The sequence below is a fragment of the Nelumbo nucifera genome, chromosome 7, assembly GCF_055504915.1.
Source record: "Nelumbo nucifera cultivar China Antique chromosome 7, China Antique-T2T, whole genome shotgun sequence".
NCBI lineage: Eukaryota > Viridiplantae > Streptophyta > Magnoliopsida > Proteales > Nelumbonaceae > Nelumbo > Nelumbo nucifera.
In genome coordinates, this window is record NC_142655.1 from 7,079,017 (window position 1) to 7,101,454 (window position 22,438).

Sequence of the window (22,438 nt, forward strand, 5' to 3'; positions counted from 1 at the left end):
ATTGTATGAGCCATATTAGGCTTGGGGTTTCAAGTCTACGGGCTGAACTGATACAACTCACAGTGTGGGTTGTGCTGCCTATGACTCGCAGCACGGCCCATATATATTCATATATATTATATATATTTTATTAATATAGTTATATAGTATATATTATATATAATATATTTGGTAAATTACAAGACCCCCTGTACTATGACCGTGAGACAAAGACCCCCCTCTATTAGTTTTTTGTTAAAATTCACCATTACAATACTTTTTAATCTTCATACTATCATTATAATATCTATTTAGGGCAATTAAGAGAAAACTACTATTCATCTTCCCTAACCTTACGATACACAAAAAGCAACTGCAGTAATCTCTTTTAAAAATAGGGATTGGGATTACCGCCGCTAAGAGTAGCAGTAAAAGAAGAGCTAACCGAATCCTAATCCCAATCCATTCTTCTGCCGATTGTCGATACATATAAAATAGAGGACGCCACTTCCATCTCCTCCACCGTCTCTCTCTCCTTCTCCTCCTCCCTTACGAAAATATCTTATTCTGAAAAAGGCCATAAATTAAATTAATATAATAAATGAAATGAAAGAATCTTCTCTTTGAAATCTCCGAAAAGGCATTTTAATCATGTAACTCCAAGATTGATAAACACTGAACATTATTTATTAGCGGGGCTAAAAGCGTATTGTCCAGATCTTTCCACAACCTTCCTATTTCCTGTGGGCGTTTCTCTTTCTCATCGTCTTTATATTTTTACCTTTCCGTCTTTCACCCCCTTTCTCTATTCCTTAATAAATATCTAACAATCGTCATCGTCATCTCTCTCGTTGCCTCTTTCTTCAACTGATTTCTGATTTTTTTCCTCTATCATCCATGGCCTTCTAACCAAAAATGTCCGAGGCATCATTTCTGAATCAACTAATCAGTAGTAGAAATAGAGATCTCTCTCTTTCTTCCTCCTGTACGGGGTTTCACGAGCTCACCGAGGAGAGAATCCGATGACCCTGATCTGGAAAGTGAAGGACGGAGCCATGAGCGGAACCCTTTCATGCAAGGCATGGTCTTCATTGAAGGTGCTAGAAGGGGTTTTTTGTCTCCGTCCTTCACGATATACGAACACGAACATCATCAGCGGCACTTAGAAGGGATTATCGCCGCTGCTGTTCGTGTATCCGTCGGAGAAGATAAATAGTGTATTATTCAAATAGATATTATAAGGGTTGCATGAGAATTAAAAAATATTATAACGACGGATTTTAACAGAAAACTAACGGAAAGGGGTTTTTGTCTCACGGTCATAGAACAGAGGTCTTTGTTGTAAAAAAAAGTATAAGGATTTTTTGTCACGGACCCATATTACAGGGGGTCTTTATAATTTATCCTAATATATTTATATAAATTATAATTATATAATAATATGTAATATATAATATATTAATAAAATAAAAAATTATTTTTAATTTTATTATACTATTTTATTTAATTATTATATAAATAAATAATTGTATACATTAAAATTTATATAAAATAAAAATTTTAAGATTTTTTTTAATTTTTTTAAATAAGTAACTTTAACTCAATCTACGGACCAATTCAACCCGTGGCACAACATGCCATGCAACAGGTCCGTACAAATTCGAACCTTGGACCATACCGGACTGACTCCCAAAATATCACAGGCACGGCCAGGCCAACACTTTGGCCGCACGTGGACTGTGCCGTACCGGTTCAGTACGGCGCGTTTTACACAGTGGCCACTGGCCAGGGCCCAGTGGGTGGTTGAGCATATACGATATATGTTTTTTACTCATTTCAGATCACGTGCTTACAACCTATAATACCCGGTAACCCGGTAGCATACAGCCGAGAGACCAACCAGATGGTGTGCTGTGTCCCACGGAGGGAGCTCCCAAACAGGAAACAGCCCAAGCTGTTTGTCCCGAACAGCCAAAGTTTTCTCGTTGTGTTGTGTGGCTCACAGTTCGCGCCATATCATACAGCATTTTCATAATACACGGCACACGGGTTTGAGATGAAAGAGTAAAGGAATAAGAGAGGGGAAATCCTTCTGCTACGGTGCTGAAAAGTGAAAAGAAAGGAGGAATCGTGTGCAAGAAGAAGAAGAAGAAGAACAATAGGAAGACAAGCAAAAAAATATGGAAGAGTCGACTCTGGGAGAACCGACCGGTAAAATTTTGTTGAAGGGTTTTATATATTTACCTGTCTATTTTCATAACTGAAATGCACTAGTCTAGTTCGTTTATGTACATTTAGTTTGATTGGTTAAACATAGACTCTGGGAATCTGCATTTGTATAAGCAGCAACGTTTGCTTCTGTTTGATATGCAAATTTTTGTTGATTTTTTTATATATCTTTACCTATACATTTTTGTAACTGAATGCGCTAGTCTAGTTCGTTTGTTTACATTTAAATTGAAGACACACACTGGGAGACTTAATAATGTTAATCACCTATAATTCTATAGCTAAATTCTGATGGTTAATGTTGTTAGATGTTGGCCTATATTTGTTAACATTTGAATATATCAATTGCTGTACAGGACTACCGAGTTCCTATAGGTGATTGCTAAAAGTTATCGTCGTCTTCAAAACACAAAGCCCTAAAATAGTCATCATATTGGACTATAGAGGTTAACCCACTTTTGTCCAAATGCAATGCTTCCAAGGCACTACTCCTAGTTGCTGACTTCTCTAGTATGTTTTTATTTGAGAGAATTATTTCACACTCCCTATGAATAAATATGACATTGAGTATAAGCTTCCCTTCCAGATTCTTTGTGGCAATTCTTAAAGAATTTGCTTTTCCTACATCCATCCATAACTATCTAATCAACATAAAAGTTCAACCAATGGTTGTGATTTTGTTCTAATCTGTTAAAAATCTGTTATTCTTTAAGTTCAGTACCGCATGGGTACTATTGTATTTTCTATATCTTTTATTTTTGTTTTATGTCGCCCATGTATAAATACTAAAAGCTGGTGCCGCCAGCATGACTTTTGACTCTCAATCTCTCTTCTCTCTTCCTTTCTTCTCTTCTGAATAACATGGTATCAGAGTGGGACTATCAGATCTGAAAGGAGAGATCGAGCAAGCTTCTTTTGTGTCTTCTCCCTTCGCCGGTTACTGTTTGGTTTATTGAAGATCCAGATTTTTTTTCTCTGCATCGGACTGAAGTACCTTCTCTCCCTTCCTCGTTCCTCCTTTTTTCTGGCCGTGTGCCAGGACAGAACCTGTAGTAGGTTTGCTTGTTGGATGTGAGGTGATCAGCACCTCTTTCTTTCCTTTTTATGTGGGATCGGCCGATCCCTGTGTAGTTTGTAGGTCGGTGATGACCTTTATATGCTGCGATAACAGCCTTATGATGGATGTGTAGGTCAGGGGATGACCTGTATATGCTACGACAGCAGCCATATCTGATTTATTATAGGCCAGTGATGACCTGTTAGTGCTGTAACAACAACCTTTTTTGATTGAAGAGTGTGACCTGAAACTGTGATCATGAGTGGTGAAGATTCTGCCACATCTGGTGTTTCCTCAATGTAGAATGGAATGAGTGGGGAGGGGGGGGGGGTGGATCTAGATGGCTTGAATTATTTAGAATGGTCGAGAGGGATCAAGTTATACATTACTCCAAGGGGAAAGATAGGATATATAAATGGGAGAATTAAAGAACCTAATTTTGGGAGTGTTGAGTATAACAAATGGAACAAGGAAAACAACATGGTCATGTCTTGGCTTTTAGTGTCTATGCAACTTCAAGTGAGAAAGAACTTTATGCGGGCTGAAACGGCCTATGAGATTCAGGAATAGGCAAAATCAACCTATTATGAACTGTCACTATGCAAAAATCTATTAGTTACAGGCGGAATCATCCACTTGTAAACAGGGGGAGAGGAATCTTTCTGTGTACTATTCAGACTTGACCTCTATCTGGAAGGAGTTAGATCATTATCAAAGTGTGGACTAGAAGTGTGATGAAGATGCAAAAGCATACAAGGAACTTGTTTCCCAACAAAGAGTATTTGCATTTCTCCCAGTGTTTAAAAATGCAAGGTGCAAGGCGATGCACGTGCCTTTTTAAGAAAGGCGCAAAATTACAAAAAAAGCTAAAAAATAAAAAAAGTCAGAAAATTCAAAAAATGCAAAAAAATATTAAATACAATGTTAATAAAAATATAAACTTAAATTTTAAAATAAATGTTTTAGAAAACCTATTATTTAAAATTAAAATACATAAACATAACATGTAAAGCGTATTCAAATGAAAATTTAAAAATAAAAGCAAACATATAAAGCATTTTCAAGCATGTAAAACCCGCAATCTCTTTTTCTCCTTAATTGCATTGCTTCAAGTAGCTAATGTGATGAAAAACATATTGCATTCTTGATTCTATGAGTTGCCTTTGTACCACGCCCCTCGAGGCAAGCCTGAACAAGTCTATGTTAGGGTCTAAAATTCTTATTTCTCACATAAAAATAATGATTTTATAACTTTCATTGCCTTTTAAGAAGATATTTTTTTTGCAATGAATGAATGAACAACATTAGCAAATAGGGGGTGAGGCGTAAGGTGCACGCCTCAGCCTAGGCGTGCACCTTTTATTTCCTAATGTAAAACAACATTAGTAAATAGTTTTATTTCCACTTGAAGAGGAAGTGTACATGGTACAACCCCTGGTTTTCGGGCTCAAGGTAATGAACATAAAGTGTGCAGGTTAAAAAAAATCATTATATGGCCTGAAATAATCACCGAGAGCCTTTTTCAACAAGTTTCATGTAGCTGTTTAGCAAAGAGGATACAAGTAGTATCAATCTGATCACACATTATTTGTGAAAAGAGGGGAAGGAAAAATTGCATCCTTGATAGTATATGTTGATGATATAGTTATCATTGGTGATTGGAAAGATGAAATTCAAAAGTTGAAAAGATTTCTTGCTACCCAGTTTGAAGTAAAAGATCTAAGTCCTCTAAAGTACTTCCTTGGGATTATAGTGTTTTAAAAGGCGTGGGAGGCGTAAGGCGCACCTCCAGGCGAGGTGCTCCCAAAACACCCTTAGGCGTATGCCAGAGGCGCTAACACCTTTTAGGCGTACACCTCTTGCGCTTTTTTCATGAGGCATGCTAGAGGCGTACGCCTCATGCACATCTGATATAAAAAGACAGAAAAAAAAGAAAAAAAAAAGGAAAGGAAAAGAAAGGGAAGGGAAAGAAAAAGAAAGAGAAGAAAAAAAGAGAAAAGGAAAGGAAAGGGAAGGGAATAAAATATAAGGGGAAAGAAAGTGGTTTGCCCCTGCCCCAGACCCCCCCCCCCCCCCCTTTTCGATCAAGCTCGTTTCGCTCGCTCGCCTCCACTTCGACAAGATCCCCCCCTTTCAACTAATGTTATGCATCTTTATTCTTCTTAATATAAAAGATTTTTATTAAAAATAAAGAAAAAGTGAGATCCCCCCTTCCTCTTCATCCTCCTTCTAACCACCCTCCTCTTAAGGAGCCGTATGTGTTCGGGAGGCTTACGCCTCTTGCGTTCTGAACTACGCCTCACGCCTCTAGGTAATGGAACGCCTCGTGTCTCACCTCTGCGTTTTAAAACATTGGATTGAAGTTGCCCGCTCACAAAAGGGTATCTTCATTTCCTAGAGAAAGTATGTCTTAGATCTACTCCAGGATACAGGAAAACTGGGAGTGAAGCCTATTGATTTTCGTATTGATCCTAATTACAAATTAGGTGACTGTCAAGGTGAACCCATCGAGGGTGTGAAACAGTTCTAGAGACTTGTAGGAAGATTGTTATATCTTTCTATGACCCGACTAGACATTGCTTATGCAGTGGGTGTTCTTAGCCAAATCATGCATGCCCCTAAGACTACCCACCTTGAAGCAGCTGAAAGAGTTCTCGGATATCTTAAGAAGTTTCTAGGTGTAGGTTTATTGTTTCAAAAGCATGGGCATTTGAAAGTTGAAGTGTATACCAATGCAGATTGGGCAAGACCCCTGAGTGATAGGAAGTCGACCAGCGGTTACTGTACCTTTGTGGGAGGGAACCTAGTTACCTGGAGAAGCAAAAAGCAGAATGTGGTAGCTAGGTCTAGTGTTGAAGTTGAATATAGGGCAATGTCTCATGGAGTGTCTGAAATTATGTGGCTAGAAAATTTGAGTGAGTTGGGTTTTTCAGTTGATGGACCTATGGCTCTATTCTGTGATAACAAAGCAGCCATAAACATTGCTGCTAATCCAGTGCTGCATGATAGAACTAAACACATCAAAGTTGACAAACATTTTATTAGAGAAAAGGTTGTTACAGGGGAAGTGTGTACCCCCTATGTTAGTTTTGAAGACCAACTTGCAAACATCTTCACAAAAGGGTTATATCACTCGCGACATCATGATTTATGTGACAAGTTGGTCATGATTGACATCTATGTCCCAACTTGAGGGGGAGTGTTAAAAATTCGTTATTCTTTAAGTTCAGTACTGTAGGGATACTATTGTATTTTCCATATCTTTTATTTTTATTTTATGTCGCCCTAGTATAAATACTAAAAGCTAGCGCTGCCAGCATGAATGGTGGCATGGGATAGAGGAGGGAATGATTTAAATTCATGGTGCAAAAATTGGTCCTCTTGAAAGTTGAAACTTGGGACTATTAGGCATAGGCGGAGTATTCAGAAATTCTAAAAGGAGGATATTGGCCATGTTCTCAGGACCGATTGGAGCAGGGAATTTGTTGAAGGCTGAACTCTTGGCACTACTACAAGGTTTGAAGCTAGCTAAACAGATGAGATGCAAGAATATTGAAGTGGAAGGGGGACTCAAAAGTAGTCATTTCCTGGGCTACAAACAACAGCCATACGGCCCATACCCCATGGACGTTTAAACATGTGATTAGGGAAGTGGAAAAGATTGCAAAGGAAGTTGAGTTTGAATTCAAATGGGCTCGAAAGAGTGCAAACGGGTTAGCTGATTATCTAGCAAAACAAGGGGCATTGAGATTTGAGACAACAACTATTTTGGGCTGCATTGTAAAGAGGGACAGAAAAGAGGGCCCAAAAGGGGTCATCACTCCCATCACTAAGTTGTATACATTTTTTCAAATATGAAAGTTAAATAAAATTCATGCTTACTGATAAAAAAATATTATTATTTAATATAGTGAAGTTGCATTAACAAAGAAGTTTAAAAAACTTGATCAACTAAATAATTGGTTCTTTTGATGATGTGGTCTTAATTAATCAAACTAGCGAAGGATTAGATACAAAATTAGGTTTGTGGGCAATTGCATTAGAAATATGAGGCTTTAAAATAAGACTAAAATAGAATACATGCAATGTAAATTTAATAATAAAAGAGCAACCTAGTGTACAAGGCTCTTGCCAATGCGGGGTCTGGGGAGGGAAAGATGTATCAACCTTACCCTTGCACATACAGAGAGGCTGTTTCCAAGATTTGAACCCTGGTCACCTAGGTCGCAATGGAGAAACCCAGCTGTTGCGCCAAAGCCCACCCTCCAATGTAAATTTAATAATATAGGAGGGTAAATCGGAGTGCAGATCGGAGACCAAGAGATAACTTAATATAACCTCTTTTGTTACCTTGGTTCAATAATTCATAACAAAGGAGAGATTGAGGAGGATGTTGCCCATAGAATTAGTGTATGATGGGCAAATGGAAGGGTGCATCCGGAGTCTCATGTGATAGGCAAATACCACTTTGGCTAGAAGGAAAATTCTATAAAACAATTGTAATGCCAGTTGTATGTGGCAAAGTGTTGGGCGGATAAGAAACAACATGTCCAAGAAATGAGTGTGACATAAATATTAATGCTTAGATAGTAAAATTAGAAAGGAAAGGGTTAGCAATGAATCCATATGAAGAAACCTAGGAGTAGTTCCAATAGGTGATAAAATGAGGGAAAGTAGATTGAGATGGTTTGGTTCATGTGCATAGAAGGCCATCTACAGCACCTGTTAGAAATAGTGGTCTATTAGAAGTTGAAGGGGCTACAAGAGCTACAGTTAGACCGATAAGGACTTGGATGGAAGTAATAAGAATTGATTTATGTGTCCATAATTTGATGATGGATATGGCACTAAACACAACGGAGTGGCAAAATATATTCTTGTAGCGGATGCCATATAGTTGGGACAAAGATTATTTGTTTCTCCATCATACATCGTCTCGTGTAGCATCTTTTCTTTGAATGATATCATTGGTTAAAAAATTTTGTGTACTTGACAATGTACAGAACTTTACCGAACACAAAAGATGAGAATGTACAAATCTTAAGATTAGTAGATTGATGCCAGATATTCTTTGCTTCAATTATAATATTTTATCATCATGCCTCACTAACCCTACAACAAGCTGGAGCAGATTGGTTTTCATTTGGTTCAACTATGTGACTTTAGGTAGTCAACCTGCAATTGTCTCCTTGGCAAGTGTAGCACCTATGATCTCTTATTGACCATCCATTGCCATGATCATGCCATATACAAATTGTCATGATCGGCTGTTAAGCTGTTTGAATTGTTATTCATCTTGTAAATGCTGAAAGAAAGAAGTCAAAACATATGCTTTGGAAAACAAATTGGTTATGTGGAAAAACAAAAACATAGATAACAGCTTTTTTTTTGTGTATGTGGTTGTTGTATCCAAAATTGGAATTGTAAGCATGCTCTTGCTTTGTAGGTATAGCAATTTGGTGCCAAATTTTAGTGAAGAAATTATATATTAATTGTTAGAGATGCAAGTGTTTGATCTGTAAGTGGTATTAAAACTAACACCCACACTCCTTATGATAGTTAACACTTGATTTGAACAAGCCCCAAGTATTTGTACGTAAAATTCCCATATTGTTTCATATGTATGATGTTATAGACTTCACGTTAATGCTGACAACAAACAAGGTAGCATATTCATGTGGTTATTTGTACTTACCCAAGTGTTTACATTTGTTATATTTTGATTGAATTAATCTTATTGTATTGCATGATATTTGTAGATGAGTATGAATCTTATGTCTTGTATTTTACCGTGTTAGGTATGGATCGAGGCAAGTGGGTACGTGTTAATCTCAATGATGAATTGAACACCGAAATCCTTGAGGGAGCTAGTGAAGGTTCTTTATCTCAAAGCATCCAGGTTAATGAAACGCTCAAAGCCATTAGTCCATCATTTATATTTAATTTTCAGAAGCCACTTTATGAATTAACTGATGCGGAGATATGGAAAATGCAATTTGATTCAGTTAATGATGCAACCAAATTCTATTATGACTATGCACGGGAGATTGGTTTCAAAGTGAGGAAATCTGACAAGGAAATTTACAAGGGATGTCATGTTTCCCAAAAGTTTGTTTGTTCAGCTCAAGGTGAACAAAGTATCAGAGAGAATAGGAGAAGAGCACCTAAGAGGTTGACTAGGTTTAATTGTACTGCATCGTTTCAGGTGAAATTAGATCGTACAGCAGGAAAATATGTGGTTAAGTGTTTTGTTAGAGACCATAGTCATGATCTTGTCTCATCTCCTAGCTCTATGTTCTTACAGTTGCATGGAAGGATAACAAATGGTGATGAGGCTCAAGTAGCTGATCTGAGGGATACAGGGGGTTTACAGAATCATATTGATGCTGATCGAAGAGATTCCATTAGCACTGTGGATGTTGACAGTGCATTACTATATTTCGAGTCCAAAACTTTAAAGGACCCTGGTTATTTTTACAGTCACACAATTGATGAACATGGTCGCCTTCAAAACTTATTATGGACAGATTCAAAGGCTTGTTTTGATTACCATTGCTTTGGTGATGTGTTGATTTTTGATTCTACATATCGGAGTAATGTCTATAGAAAACCTCTTATAATCTTTTTTGGTATAAACAACCATCATCAAACTGTTATATTTGCTGCTGCCTTACTAGAAGATGAGACCAAGGACTCTTATATGTGGATGTTGAATACATTCTTAAGGGCGATGAATGGACGAAAACCAATTTCTGTTGTTACTGATTGTGATAAAGCATTGCGAAAAGCCATCAAGAATCATTTTCCAGATGCCCAACATCGCCTATGTTCTTTTCATATCAGTGAGAATGTAGTGAGCCATTGTGCAAATATAATTGGTGATTTTAACAACTGTATGAATATGGAAGGTACCCCAGAGCAGTTTGAGGAGGCTTGGAATAAAATGATTAATGCACGCAATCTAGGTGACCAACAATGGCTCAGTGACCTTTATAGGAAAAGAGACCGGTGGGCAGAAACTTATCTTCATGGTCATTTTTTTGCTGGTGTGAGGACAACCCAACGATGTGAAAGTGAGAATGCCTATGTGAAGTGTTATCTAACTAGTAGAAACAACTTAACGGAATTCTTTCGACATTTTGAAATTGCAGTTATGAACAACCGACAACGCGAGGCAGAGGTAGACTTTCAGTCAAAGATGAAAAAACCTGTTATAGGTGAACGATTGAAGTTATACAAGGAGCAAATGGGTTCTGTATACACGAAAGCTTCATTTGAGAAATTTTGTATGATTGCAGATGAGGAAACAAACTTTGTTGTGGATAGTACAGAGCACATAAATGACCACCAACGTATACATTTTGTTTGCAAATGGGATATTCCAGAATCCAGATGGAGGGTGTTATTTGATTCTTCGAGCATTGAAGCAAAGTGCTCATGTCTAAAGTTTGAGGAATTAGGGTTTCCTTGTGTTCATATGATTGCTGTGTTTAAGGTGGAACACCTTCGCCTCATCCCAGAAAGTTGCATTGTGAAGCGTTGGACTCTAAATGCCAAAGCCAATATTCATCAAGGAGGCATTGATGCCTCCATTCCTGTTTCCAAGATTCTGTCTATAGGTCGTTTCATTAAGCTATTAAATATGTCATATACTGTCTGTTACCTGGGTGCAAAATCTTATAATACATTCAATGAAACCATGGTTGGTTTGAATGCTCTGAAAATGTTCTTGGAAGGAGTGGATATTGATAGAGGAACAGGATGCCAAAATCTTTTGGGGGGTCATCCAAGTACTAGAAATACGAATAAATGATGAAACTTTGGTTCGTGAACCACCTATAGTGAAAAACCATGGAACAAGTTGGAAGTTGGAGGTGATTCACAAGTTGTGGTAGGGTGGATGAATGGTTACAAAGTCCCATGGAAATACAGAAAATCTTGAGAGAAATACACAAACCAAGGGAAGAGATAAGGGTGAGTGTAAGATGGACACCATGAGAAGCTCTCAAACTGGCAGATGGTTTGGCCAAAAAGGGACATTATGGGAGCAATTGTACTGGGGTTAAGTGGTTTAAAGGGGGCAGTTCTTGTATTTTTTGAGGTGGTTAGCTGAGGCCAACTTTTCTCAAGGGCATTTAATCTTGATGTAATTTGCTTTAACTGTATATTCAATAGAATTTCATTTGTTATTTATAAAAAGAAGACTGGTGCTATATTTGTTTTGATCATGTACATTTATATTTGATAATGGAGGAAATTTATTAATATAGAAGGAAAGTATACAAGTGGTTTACTGATCCCAATTTCCAGCCAAAATCAGGGGTAGAGAGCAATAGCACAACGACAAAAAAAAGGCCATGCTGCCAACCTACAATCCTATAAACCTATACTTGATTCAGACCATGTAAACAACTCCAAAGGAATGACCCATCCCATTTTTGTCTCCAATATGATCCCCAATAGATGAGATTTGATCAATTCAACTGATCACACTACCAAAGGCACTGAAAAGAAACTACCTCAATCAGCTTCAGTATTAAATGACCTTTCATCTTCCTGCCACCCACCTTTTTCACCCCACTTTTCTTGTTTTTCCTTTTCCTTGAAACATCCACTCTTCTTTTGACTGTCCAATCATTGTTCTTCACGTGGCTAGTCCCTCTCCATCTTATCATCTTCTTCTCCAATCCCTTCTTTCCATAGCTCAGCTTCAGCATAAGAGACCATCCACACCTTGATCACCATCTCCTCCACATGCAACTCAATCATGAGCTACACCTTCTCTGTTTTTTTTTTTTTTTTGATAATTGTGCTACACCTTCTCTGTTCTCACACCAGTTAACTTCACCTTCACTGATTGATAGCTACTTCTGTGTATTTCTTCTGCCAACCCTCCACAGATTCTGGATAGTTGATGAATAATCTCTTCAGTCCACAAGTGAAAGGGTAGGCCAAGGGTATAAATAACAATTATTCCATCTTATGCAACATGCTTTATGATGAAGGAAGATTTGGCCCGACCTCTTGACCACTCAACACGTGGCAGAAGCAACAGCTCGGCACGGCAGTACGCTCAAGGCGCGAGCTTCGAGAGGAGGAACCAGCGGTCCGAGCTCGCCAAAAGGAGCCCAAACTCTCCTTTGACCCCGAGCCTTACGAGGAGCGTAAAGGGCAACAACCCGAGCTGGCCCACCCCAGGGCAGTTCGGGCCACACCTCTATCCGAACTCAAGACTTCACCTCGCACACCACTCCAACACTTCGTCTCCAGGCCGCCGAATTGAACAACCGCACCTGATTTGACACTAAAGGAGTCCGTATCCTGAGGCGGTGCACCTGACTGACTTAGGATCTAACGCTTGACAGCCGCACTTCAACGGCCACGTGCCACCGCCACCTCCAGTCACAGAGACGGCTCCGACAAAGAGAGCAGTGACGGTTGTCTGCCCCAGCAGAGGTGATGACACCCGAACTGGTAGAAGTGCAGAGGTAATGATACCCGACCTGACAGGAGCTTGGGAGTGAGTGCGCAAAGTGGTTATAAAAGGCTCTCTTCCCCCCAAGGAGGGAGGTGATAACTTTGCGCCATCTGGTTTTTTATCTTGCCTTTGAGAAAATACTAACTAGAGCTTCGGAGCACTCTCACCGGGTTCCTCCCCGGAGATTACTCGCTTTCTTCCTTGTTTCAGGCACCTTTTGCTCCAGCCAGAGGCAAGATCGTTGACAGCTAAGACCGACTGGATTGCGCTCCATCAATTGGCGCCGTCTGTGGGAAAACGCTTCTAAAAGCCTCCCTCTAAAACTCTCATAACCCCTTTTTTCCAAGAAACCCCAACACTCATGGCTTCTTCCAGCAATGCCGGACGTAGCATGGAGATGAGCGCCACCGGGGAACAACTTCAATTCCCCGTGGTGTGCATCGGACAGTTCACCATCCCCCTTCCGGTGGATGGGATCCCCAGCCTGAATGCGCCACAAACAGTGGCGCCCGTGAACCTTCCCGCCATGAATGTCCCCCTTCCTCTCCCTGTCGAGACAACCTTTACCGAACCAACTGCTGTCCCCCTGGCGACTAGCCAAAACCAGTTTGATGACTTGATGCAATGCATGCAGGCAATGCAAGCCCAAATGCAGCAGTTCCAGCAGCACCAGCTCCAGCAGCACCAAGTACTGCACCACATCTCTCAGTATCACTATCAGCAGCAGTTCCCCCAATTGCCTCTGAACCAACCATAGCTTCCACCTCGGCACCCCGCTCCAAAGCCGGTTAAGCCCTCCCCTCAGGGCGGACGCCATCACCGAGTCCAGCAGCAGGTCGGTCGAACCGTCGCAAAGACAGCCTCCGGAAGAGAGGCCAGTTCGGGGAACCATCCACGTGATAGTGGGAGGTTCGGTGGTAGCGGGTTGTACTTCGGCAGCGGCCCGGGCGTCAGTTTGCGAAGTTGCCCGAGAAGAACAAAACCCTCCGAAGAGGCCGAAGACGGAGGAACCGATTTTCTTCACGGAAGACGATGCGCGAGGGGTCCACTACCCCCACGATGATGCGCTTGTCATAAAACTAAGGATCAGCGACTTCGAAGTCAGGCGCGTACTTGTTGATTCAGGCAGCTCGGCGAACATTCTCTTCAAGTCGGCATTTGACCAGCTTCAGTTGCAAAGAAGCGAGTTGAAGCCCGCAAACACTCCTCTGGTGGGCTTCAGCGGAGAGAAAGTCAGGCCCCTCGGGAAAATAACAGTACCTGTGGAAGTCGGCACATGGCCCTGTGCGGTCAGATTCAACCACGATTTCCTGGTGGTCGCGACCCCCACCCCATACAATGCCATAATAGGGCGGCCAATCACTCGTGTCTTACGGGCAGTGGTCTCCACCTACTACTTGGCAATGAAGTTTCCTATAGACTTCGGTGTGGGGGTAGTGCGGGGCGACCAGCTTGAGTCCCGCAAGTGCTATGTTGCCGCCTTGAAAGGAAAAACCAAGGTGGCCGACGACCTCGAACCGGAGCGGCCTACGGAGCAAGGCGAAGAACGAGCTTCGCCCACAGAAGAAACGATCGCAATCCCAACTTCAGCTGCGGACCCGGCTCGGACACTACAGATCGGTGCTTTCGTCCAGGAACCTCTACGAACCGAACTGGTGAGTTTCTTACTTCGAAATTTAGATATTTTTGCATGGTCCGCGGCCGATATGCCCGGTATTGATATTGACCCTGTAGTCAGACCCATTAGACAGAAGAAACGAAACTTAGCCCCAGAACGCTGGAGGGCGGTTGATGAGGAGGTCGAAAAGCTCCTCGCAGCAGACTTCATAAGGGAAGTTCATTACCCGAACTGGGTAGCCAACCCAGTTCTGGTAAAAAAGGCAAACGGCAAGTGGCGCATGTGCGTCGACTACACTGACCTGAACCGAGCTTGCTCGAAAGATTGTTTCCCCCTCCCCAGAATTGACCGCCTAGTGGACGCGACCTCGGGACATGAGTTGCTAAGCTTCTTGGACGCCTACTCGGGCTACAACCAAATCAGGATGGACCAGTCCGACGAAGAAAAAACCACCTTTATAACCGAGTTCGGCCTGTACTGCTACAAGGTCATGCCCTTCGGACTGAAGAATGCTGGGGCGACCTTCCAAAGACTCTTGAATAAGCTGTTTCAGCCCTTAATTGGCACGAAGATAGAATGTTTAGACGACATGGTCGTCAAGACACAGTTTTCGCATGAATTAATACAAGACTTACATTCTGTCTTCCAAATTCTGCGTCAATTTAGCATGAAACTAAACCCAAACAAGTGTGTCTTCGGAGTCACCTCGGGTAAGTTCCTAGGGTACATCGTCAACCGGCGCGGTATTGAGGCCAACCCGGACAAGATAAAGGCCATCCTAGATATGAGACCACCCTGAAAGGTAAAAGAGGTTCAGAGGCTAAATGGTTGCATAGCCGCTCTGAGCCGCTTCATGTCCAAGTCGGCAGACCGCTGCTTGCCTTTCTTTAAAGCAATTAAAGGCAAAGGGTTCGAATGGACCCGAGACTGCCAGCTCGCGTTCGACGAGCTAAAGAACTACCTCGCTAGTGTGCCGATCTTAACCAGGCCCGAGGAGGGCGAGGTCTTGGAACTGTACCTCTCGGCAAGCGACGAGGTGGTCAGTTAGGTACTAATAAAAGAAGTAGATCGGGTCCAACGACCAATCTATTATGTTAGTAAAATTTTGCAGGGAGCAGAGACGAGATACCCGCAGATAGAAAAGCTGCATACGCATTGATAATTGCAGCTCGGAAACTCCACCCATATTTCCAGGCTCACACTGTCATCGTCTTGACTGACAAACCTCTGAGGCAAGTCTTACTCAAGCCCGAGGTTTCCGGTCGGCTGACGAAGTGGGCCATCGAGCTCAACGAGTACGACCTCCAGTATAAGCCACGAACTGCTATTAAGGCCCAAGCCTTGGCAGATTTCATCGCCGAGTGCATGTTCAACCTCGAAGTCCCTAGGCCGGTTGAGCCTGAGATCCCCAGTTCGGGTAAGCCCGAAGCTCCCAGGCCAATAGAGTCCGAACCCCGTCAAGTAGCAGCCAGGGTGGCATCTCTCCTAGTTAGGCCAAACGCGAACTGGGATGAGGAGCCCTGAATCCTTCACGTAGATGGCTCCTCGAACCAACAGGGCAGCGGGGCTGGAATAGTCCTGCGCGGCCCAGGTGGCACAAAATTGGAATACGCGCTATGCTTTGAGTTTGCGGCATCCAACAACGAGGCGGAGTACGAGGCATTGATAGCCGGGCTGGCCCTAGCGCAAAAGGTAAGAGCGAAACACAGTTATCTGCAGCGATTCCCAGCTTGTGGTCAACCAGGTTATGGGCGAATACGAAGCACGCGAGCTAACTATTATCGCCTACTTGGCAAAGGTAAAGGAGGCTCTACTCAACTTCCAGTCACATTTCATCAAGCAAATCCCGAGGTCAGAGAACACTGAGGCCGACGCCCTGTCCCGGTTAGCCAGCATCAGTCACAACGCCATGAGAACCGTGTACATAGAGGACTTACCTCGGCCTAGCATTCTCGGTGGGGCAGAGGAGGTCGCTCCTGTCTTTGAAGCAGAGCCGAGCTGGATCGACCCACTCGCGAGCTTCTTGCTAGATGGGACCCTCTCTACGGACTGCAATGCAGCCAGAAGGGTGCAGCGCCAGGCAGCCAAATATGTCATAATAGACGAACGGCTGTACTGACGGTCGTACACTCTCCCCTACTTGCGTTGCTTGCGACCTGCCGAAGCCGAGCTCGTACTCCGTGACACTCATGAAGGTCTGTGCGGTGGACACTTGGGGGGCAGGGCCTTCACCCAGAAGGCACTTCGACAAGGGTACTACTGGCCAACGATGAAGGCAGAGGCCATCGAGCTCGTCAGAAAATGCGACAAGTGTTAGAAGCATGCCAATATCCACCATCAGCCTGCCGCCGACCTCAAGTATCTCACCAGTCCATGGCCCTTTGTGCAATGGGGCATCGACCTCCTGGGGCCATTCCCGCCAGCAACAGGTGGGAGGAAGTTCCTAGTGGTGGCGGTAGATTACTTCACAAAGTGGGTAGAAGTTAAACCTCTCGCAACAGTTACAGCTCGAAACGTACATAACTTCTTTTGGAAGAACATAGTATGTCGCTTCGGGTTACCTCGGGTACTGATCTACGACAATGGCAAACAGTTCGAGGATATCAAGTTTCAGGAATGGTGCCAAGATATGGGAATTCGGCAGAACTTCACATCGGTTGCGCACCCGTAGGCAAACGGTCAAACAGAAGTTATGAACAGAGCTATCCTCCGCGGACTGAAAGCGCGACTAGACCGAGCTAAAGGGTTGTGGGCAGACGAGCTACCAAGTGTTTTATGGGCTCACCGAACTACGAAAAAAACCGCCACGGGAGACCCCCTTTAACCTCACCTACGGCACTAAAGCGGTAAACCCGGCGGAGATCGAAGTACCTACACTGCGACTAGAAGCATACGACGATCAGACAAACGAAGACGAGCTACGTACCAACCTCGACCTACTGGACGAGGTAAGAGACCTCGCGTACATCCGAATCGCAGCTTTCCAGCAAAGAGTAGCTCGATACTACAATGCCAGAGTAAAAAAGCGGAACTTCCGCGTCGGCGACCTGGTTCTCCGTAAGATCATGGCACCCAAGCCCGGTGTGGGCAAACTTGGACCGAACTGGGAAGGGCCCTACCGAGTAAAGAGAGCGCTCGGGGGAGCATACGAGCTTGAAACATTAGAGGGCAAACAAGTACCCCGAGCTTGGAACGTCGTTAACTTAAGACGATACTACCTATAAATTACCAAGCGAAGTGGACTAGGAGTCGCTATCAGAGCCTGAGGGTTAGAATGACAAGCTAACAAGGACCTCGGCACCATAAGACTTAGTCAGTTCGGAAAGGCAAAATGATAACACGAGCTAACAAGGACCTCGGCATCTCATCATCAGAGGCATATGGTTAGTTCGACAATATAGTCAGTTCGGAAAAAAGAGGGTGACAACAACTTAGTCAAAAGAACGTTTCATTACAAAATACTCTGTTTACATTCCAAAAAAAAAAAAAAAAAAAAACGAGAATGCGCAACAGCGAGAAAGGTAATGACAAGGAGCCCGACAAGAAGTCGCTGACTTACCACCATGGCATAAGAGGCAGCGCGCCCGACAACATGGTTCAAAGGAAGCTCGGTCTAAGCCGCGACCTCCTCGGGGTAAACGACCTCCCTACTTTTTTGAAGAGCGTGGTTCGGCGACAGCACGCTCTTGAACTCGCCTTGGCCTCCCGAGCCTGAAGGCCCAGCTCGCGTATAAGCAGTCTTAGTGTAAGGAGGAGCCCCCGTATGAGCAGCCTCGGCGTAAGGGGCCCCTGCCGCTTTTTGTACTGGAGGGGCCATCTCGGGCTCCCTGGCGGATCCGCTGGCGGGTAGCCTGGTACCTCGGGCTCCGCATCTTGGGGCAGTTCGGCACGAGTCCGTTTGGCAACTCGCTTCCTCCTCTTCATGGCATGAAATAGGTTCCCACCACGAGTCTTTTCTACGTCCATCACACCTGCAAAAAGAGCTCGACATCAGGAAAACGAAAGAACAGAACCAACCAAATTACGGATAGAATTTGGGTGGGGCTGATCGACGGTAACGCCGAAGTGGTTCATAACCTCGACGATGAGGGAGTGGAAAGGTAGGCGCAACCCAGCGACGAGCTGCTCCCGGAATATCACGATCTCGTCAGGACCGTGTTCCCAAGGGAAGTCGCTCGAGGGTATAAAGTAAGTGTACTCCCTAGGCAGGTTGAACTGGGTGATAAGGGAGTAAAGCCCCTCAGGCGTCATGGTTGAGGGCCCAAACTTGTCTAACGTCCGACCTCGACGGGAGGAGGACGCCAAACTACCCGAGGTGACTCAGCCTACGGGTTCGAACTCTTCCCTGAGCTCCTCCTCGAGCTCTTCCTCGGGCTCACTAAGGCTGTCGGGGGATGCAACTTGGTTCGTAGAACCTGCATCTGACCCCCTCGAAGAACTGTCTAAGCTGTCCGAGCTAGACATCGGGAGGAAAAGAATACCAGGAAGAAAGTACTGACTCACCCGGAAGAGGCAAACGGACTACGGAAGGTTGACGTGAGCTAAAAACTTGGACGCGAGCTAAAACTTGGACGCGAGCTCAAGAAGCAAACGCAGGAGAATGGCAATGAAAAGCGACTGGGGGTCCCCCACTATTTATACCCACAGTGACTGAAAACCGACGGTTCTGATTGAGGCAAATCCAACGGCCCAAGATCAAGCTGACGGCACGCCTCCTAAGACCGAGACGTGATTGGCCGCACGTCTTTTGAAACTGAAGCAACGCCGGCGCACGTCTCCTCGCATTAAAGGCAGCAGCGGCGCGTTTTTCAAATTTGAAATAACGCCCGCTGTCACGTCTCCCAGCGGCGCGTTTTTTAAATTTTGAAATAACGCGCGCTGTCACGTCTCCCAGCATTTAAAGACTGATTGGCGCGTTTCCTGACTTTTTGGCGCTCGAGAAACTCGAAAATCTCCTGATGAACGTGCACTTCGCGCTATCAGTCAACCAGTTCGAAGTACGGGTCAAATCCACCCGCCACCTCGCGAACTCCCCGCGCCAGGGCAAGCCCCTTAGCGCGAGGAGTGGGGGGGCAATTGATGAAGGAAGATTTGGCCCGATCTCTTGACCACTCAACACGTGGCAGAAGCAATAGCTCGGCACGGCAGTACGCTCAAGGCGCGAGCTCCGAGAGGAGGAACCAGCGGTCCGAGCTCCCCAAAAGGAGCCCGAACTCTCCCTTTGACCCCGAGTCTTATGAGGAGCGCAAAGGGCAACAACCCGAATTGGCCCACCCTAGGGCAGTTCGGGCCACACCTCTATCCAAACTCAAGACTTCACCTCGCACACCACTCCAGCACTTCGTCTCTAGGCCGCCGAACTGAACAACCGCACCTGACCTGACACCAAAGGAGTCCGTATCCTGAGGCGGCGCACCTGACTGACTTAGGATCTTACGCTTGATAGCCGCACTTCAACGGCCACGTGCCACCGCCACCTCCAGTCACAGAGATGGCTCCGACAAAGAGAGCAGTGATGGTTGTCTGCCCCAGCAGAGGTGATGACACCCGAACTGGCAGAAGTGCAGAGGTAATGATACCCGACCTGACAGGAGCTTGGGAGTGAGTGCGCGAAGTGGTTATAAAAGGCTCTCTTCCCCCCAAGAAGGAGGGAGGTGATAACTTTGCGCCATCTGGTTTTTTATCTTGCCTTTGAGAAAATACTAACTTGAGCTTCGGAGCACTCTCACCTGGTTCCTCCCCGGAGATTACTCGCTTTCTTCCCCGTTTCAGGCACCTTTTGCTCCAGCCAGAGGCAAGATCGTTGACAGCTAGGACCGGCTGGATTGCGCTCCATCACTTTACATTACTATACACACTCCATCGCCCAATTGTTAGTTTGTGACTAAGCCTTCTCTTGTCTCCATTAGCATTCAAATTTCGTTCTTCATCTATAATATCTAAATAGCTTTTCTTTCTTTGAAGAGTGTTACCATCATGGTGCCTTCTCCAGGTAGAACATATATTCATGTTTTAAACATAAATTCCTTTGCATTTGGGTATGGCTAATTTATTTATTCACTTTTTTGGTTGGTATGGACATGTCTAGTTTATGGTGGTTCGCCACATTTCAATTAAGCTTTGTTACATGTATGTTGAACTTTATAATTGTAAGTTGTCAATTGAACTCTTGCAGCTCCTAGGACTGTACAATTAAAATGTGGAAGATTTCAAAGGAAGCTGATGTGTGAATTGAAGGTAAAGTCATCTCTTCTTTTAGGTGAACTTATTTTTGAACTCTAGATTGCATATCAATATATGGTTGCAAGTTGTTATGTTGGAAGTTCCATTAACCCTTATCAGTACTGTGTAGGGATAGGTTTCTATTCCCTGTTTCAAGGAGCTATAATTGTGGTACCCCATTTTCTCTGGTTGCCTTTCTCTTAGATGTCTGCTTAGTCCCATGTACCTCTGTATGTACTTCTTTATTACACAGTATGGGTAACTGTATGGCATGCCCATATTTTTCTCCTTCCTGCTGTTGCTCATCCTGAGAAGATCAATTATGAGTGGTTGTGAAGATATGATGACTGCTCATACCTTTGAATGGTTCTTTTCAGGTTCTGTGCTGGCATAAGTCCTTTGTTCAATTGTGTCCTTTCTTTATCTTGGATAGAAGGTTCAAGGTGTTGACACGATATGGCCAATACATGGTGTATCCTAACGTATCTTTGAGTGCTGATACATCTGTTTGCAGGAACTCCTTTTTTTATTAAATAATATATATATATATATATATATATATATATATATATATATATATATATATTCTTCAAACTGAAATTTGAAAAAACTAAAGAAAAGGAAAGGCGCATCAGTTAAAGTACCGATACACCTATTTATCAAAAAAAAAGGTACCGATACACCTCTGCCAATACATAGAGGTGTATGGATACTTTGAACCTTGGATAGAAGTAGGATTCATGATTATGAAAGGTGATTTGGTTGGACTTTGTTTTAAGCCCTCAAACCTGAATTAGTACTCAAGTGCTTTCTTTTCATTTCTTGTATCCTTTTTCCTACTTTGTTAACTTCCGATTTACATTTTCTTGCATCATTTGTTTTGATTCAGGGGAATGGGCACTGGTTAAATCTCTTGCAGTGTGCTTCACCTCCGGAGGAAATTAAGCAAGTAATTTTCTTTTATATGGTTTGATGGTTATAGTCCAGTAGCGAGACTAATCTCCTATCAACTCTCCACATGGTGTTTACATTCTTTTCTTGATATTTCTGTATATTCATATTTTTTATACAAGCAGTATATTTTTTGAAACAGCCTCTCTGTAATGTGCAGGGGTAAGACTGCGTACATCTGTCCCTCTCAGACCTCACATTGGTGGCTCCTATACAAGCAATATGGGGAAACATTGCCACTGCTTTCTCAGTCGGGCACTCTGGCTCTTTCATTTTAGGTAGTTTAGTGAAAAAGCCAGAGTGCCCGACTGAGAAAGCAGTGGCATCGGTGACTCAGTGTTGTAGCCTTGTAGGGGGGCATAAAAGGGACTGGGATCGGCATTGTCGTCAGACAAGATTGTGGAGCCGAAGTGGGCACCACTGGTTCCTGGAATTCAAACACTAAAGAGGATGCAAACAACCACTCATGCTATATAAAGAGAAGCAAAGTTACATGTATTTTGCTCGCCTTGGTTATATAGTACAGGCCACAAAGTTAATTGTATAATATCAATTTATATTTTTATCCTTTACTTACACACGACGTACATAAGTTATATTAGTTGCTTAAATGGAAATTTTTGAGCAGTTTAAAAAAAGGCCCACTTGGCTCACGGGAATAGGGTTTGGAATCGGAATCAAAATCGGAATAAGCTATTGTGAATCTGATTCCAACTGTTTGGTTGGGCGGAATTAGCCCCCAATCCTTATAACCTCTTAAAACCCCCTTAACCATGGTGGCGACGGATTAGGTCACGGGTCTCCGCAGCAATGAAATCACACTTCTACCAACTGGGCCACAAGCCCCATCCCTAAACCACCCTCCCAGCTAGCTGCTCAGTTTTACAAAAATTCACCATCTATT

The 22,438-nt window shown here is 43.4% G+C and overlaps 1 protein-coding gene across 13 annotated transcripts; it reads left to right on the top strand.

Annotated features, from left to right (window-relative positions):
- The first annotated feature begins 1,631 nt into the window (after nt 1-1,631).
- On the top strand, nt 1,632-22,110 carry LOC104589966 (protein FAR1-RELATED SEQUENCE 5-like). Of its 13 annotated transcripts, none has more exons than XM_088891627.1 (6): nt 1,632-2,190; nt 2,565-2,718; nt 9,064-20,353; nt 20,537-20,598; nt 21,473-21,532; nt 21,695-22,110. In XM_088891627.1, the coding sequence occupies exon 3, from the start codon at nt 9,066-9,068 to the stop codon at nt 11,076-11,078; it is 2,013 nt and encodes a 670-aa protein (XP_088747753.1). In that variant the 5' UTR covers nt 1,632-2,190; nt 2,565-2,718; nt 9,064-9,065; the 3' UTR covers nt 11,079-20,353; nt 20,537-20,598; nt 21,473-21,532; nt 21,695-22,110. The 13 variants fall into 13 exon arrangements, with proteins under 13 accessions (XP_088747753.1, XP_088747754.1, XP_088747755.1 ...); XM_088891628.1 differs by having other exon boundaries at nt 2,565-2,654; XM_088891629.1 differs by lacking the exon at nt 2,565-2,718 and having other exon boundaries at nt 1,633-2,190; nt 9,064-9,470; nt 9,570-20,353.
- Nucleotides 22,111-22,438: the final 328 nt, after the last annotated feature.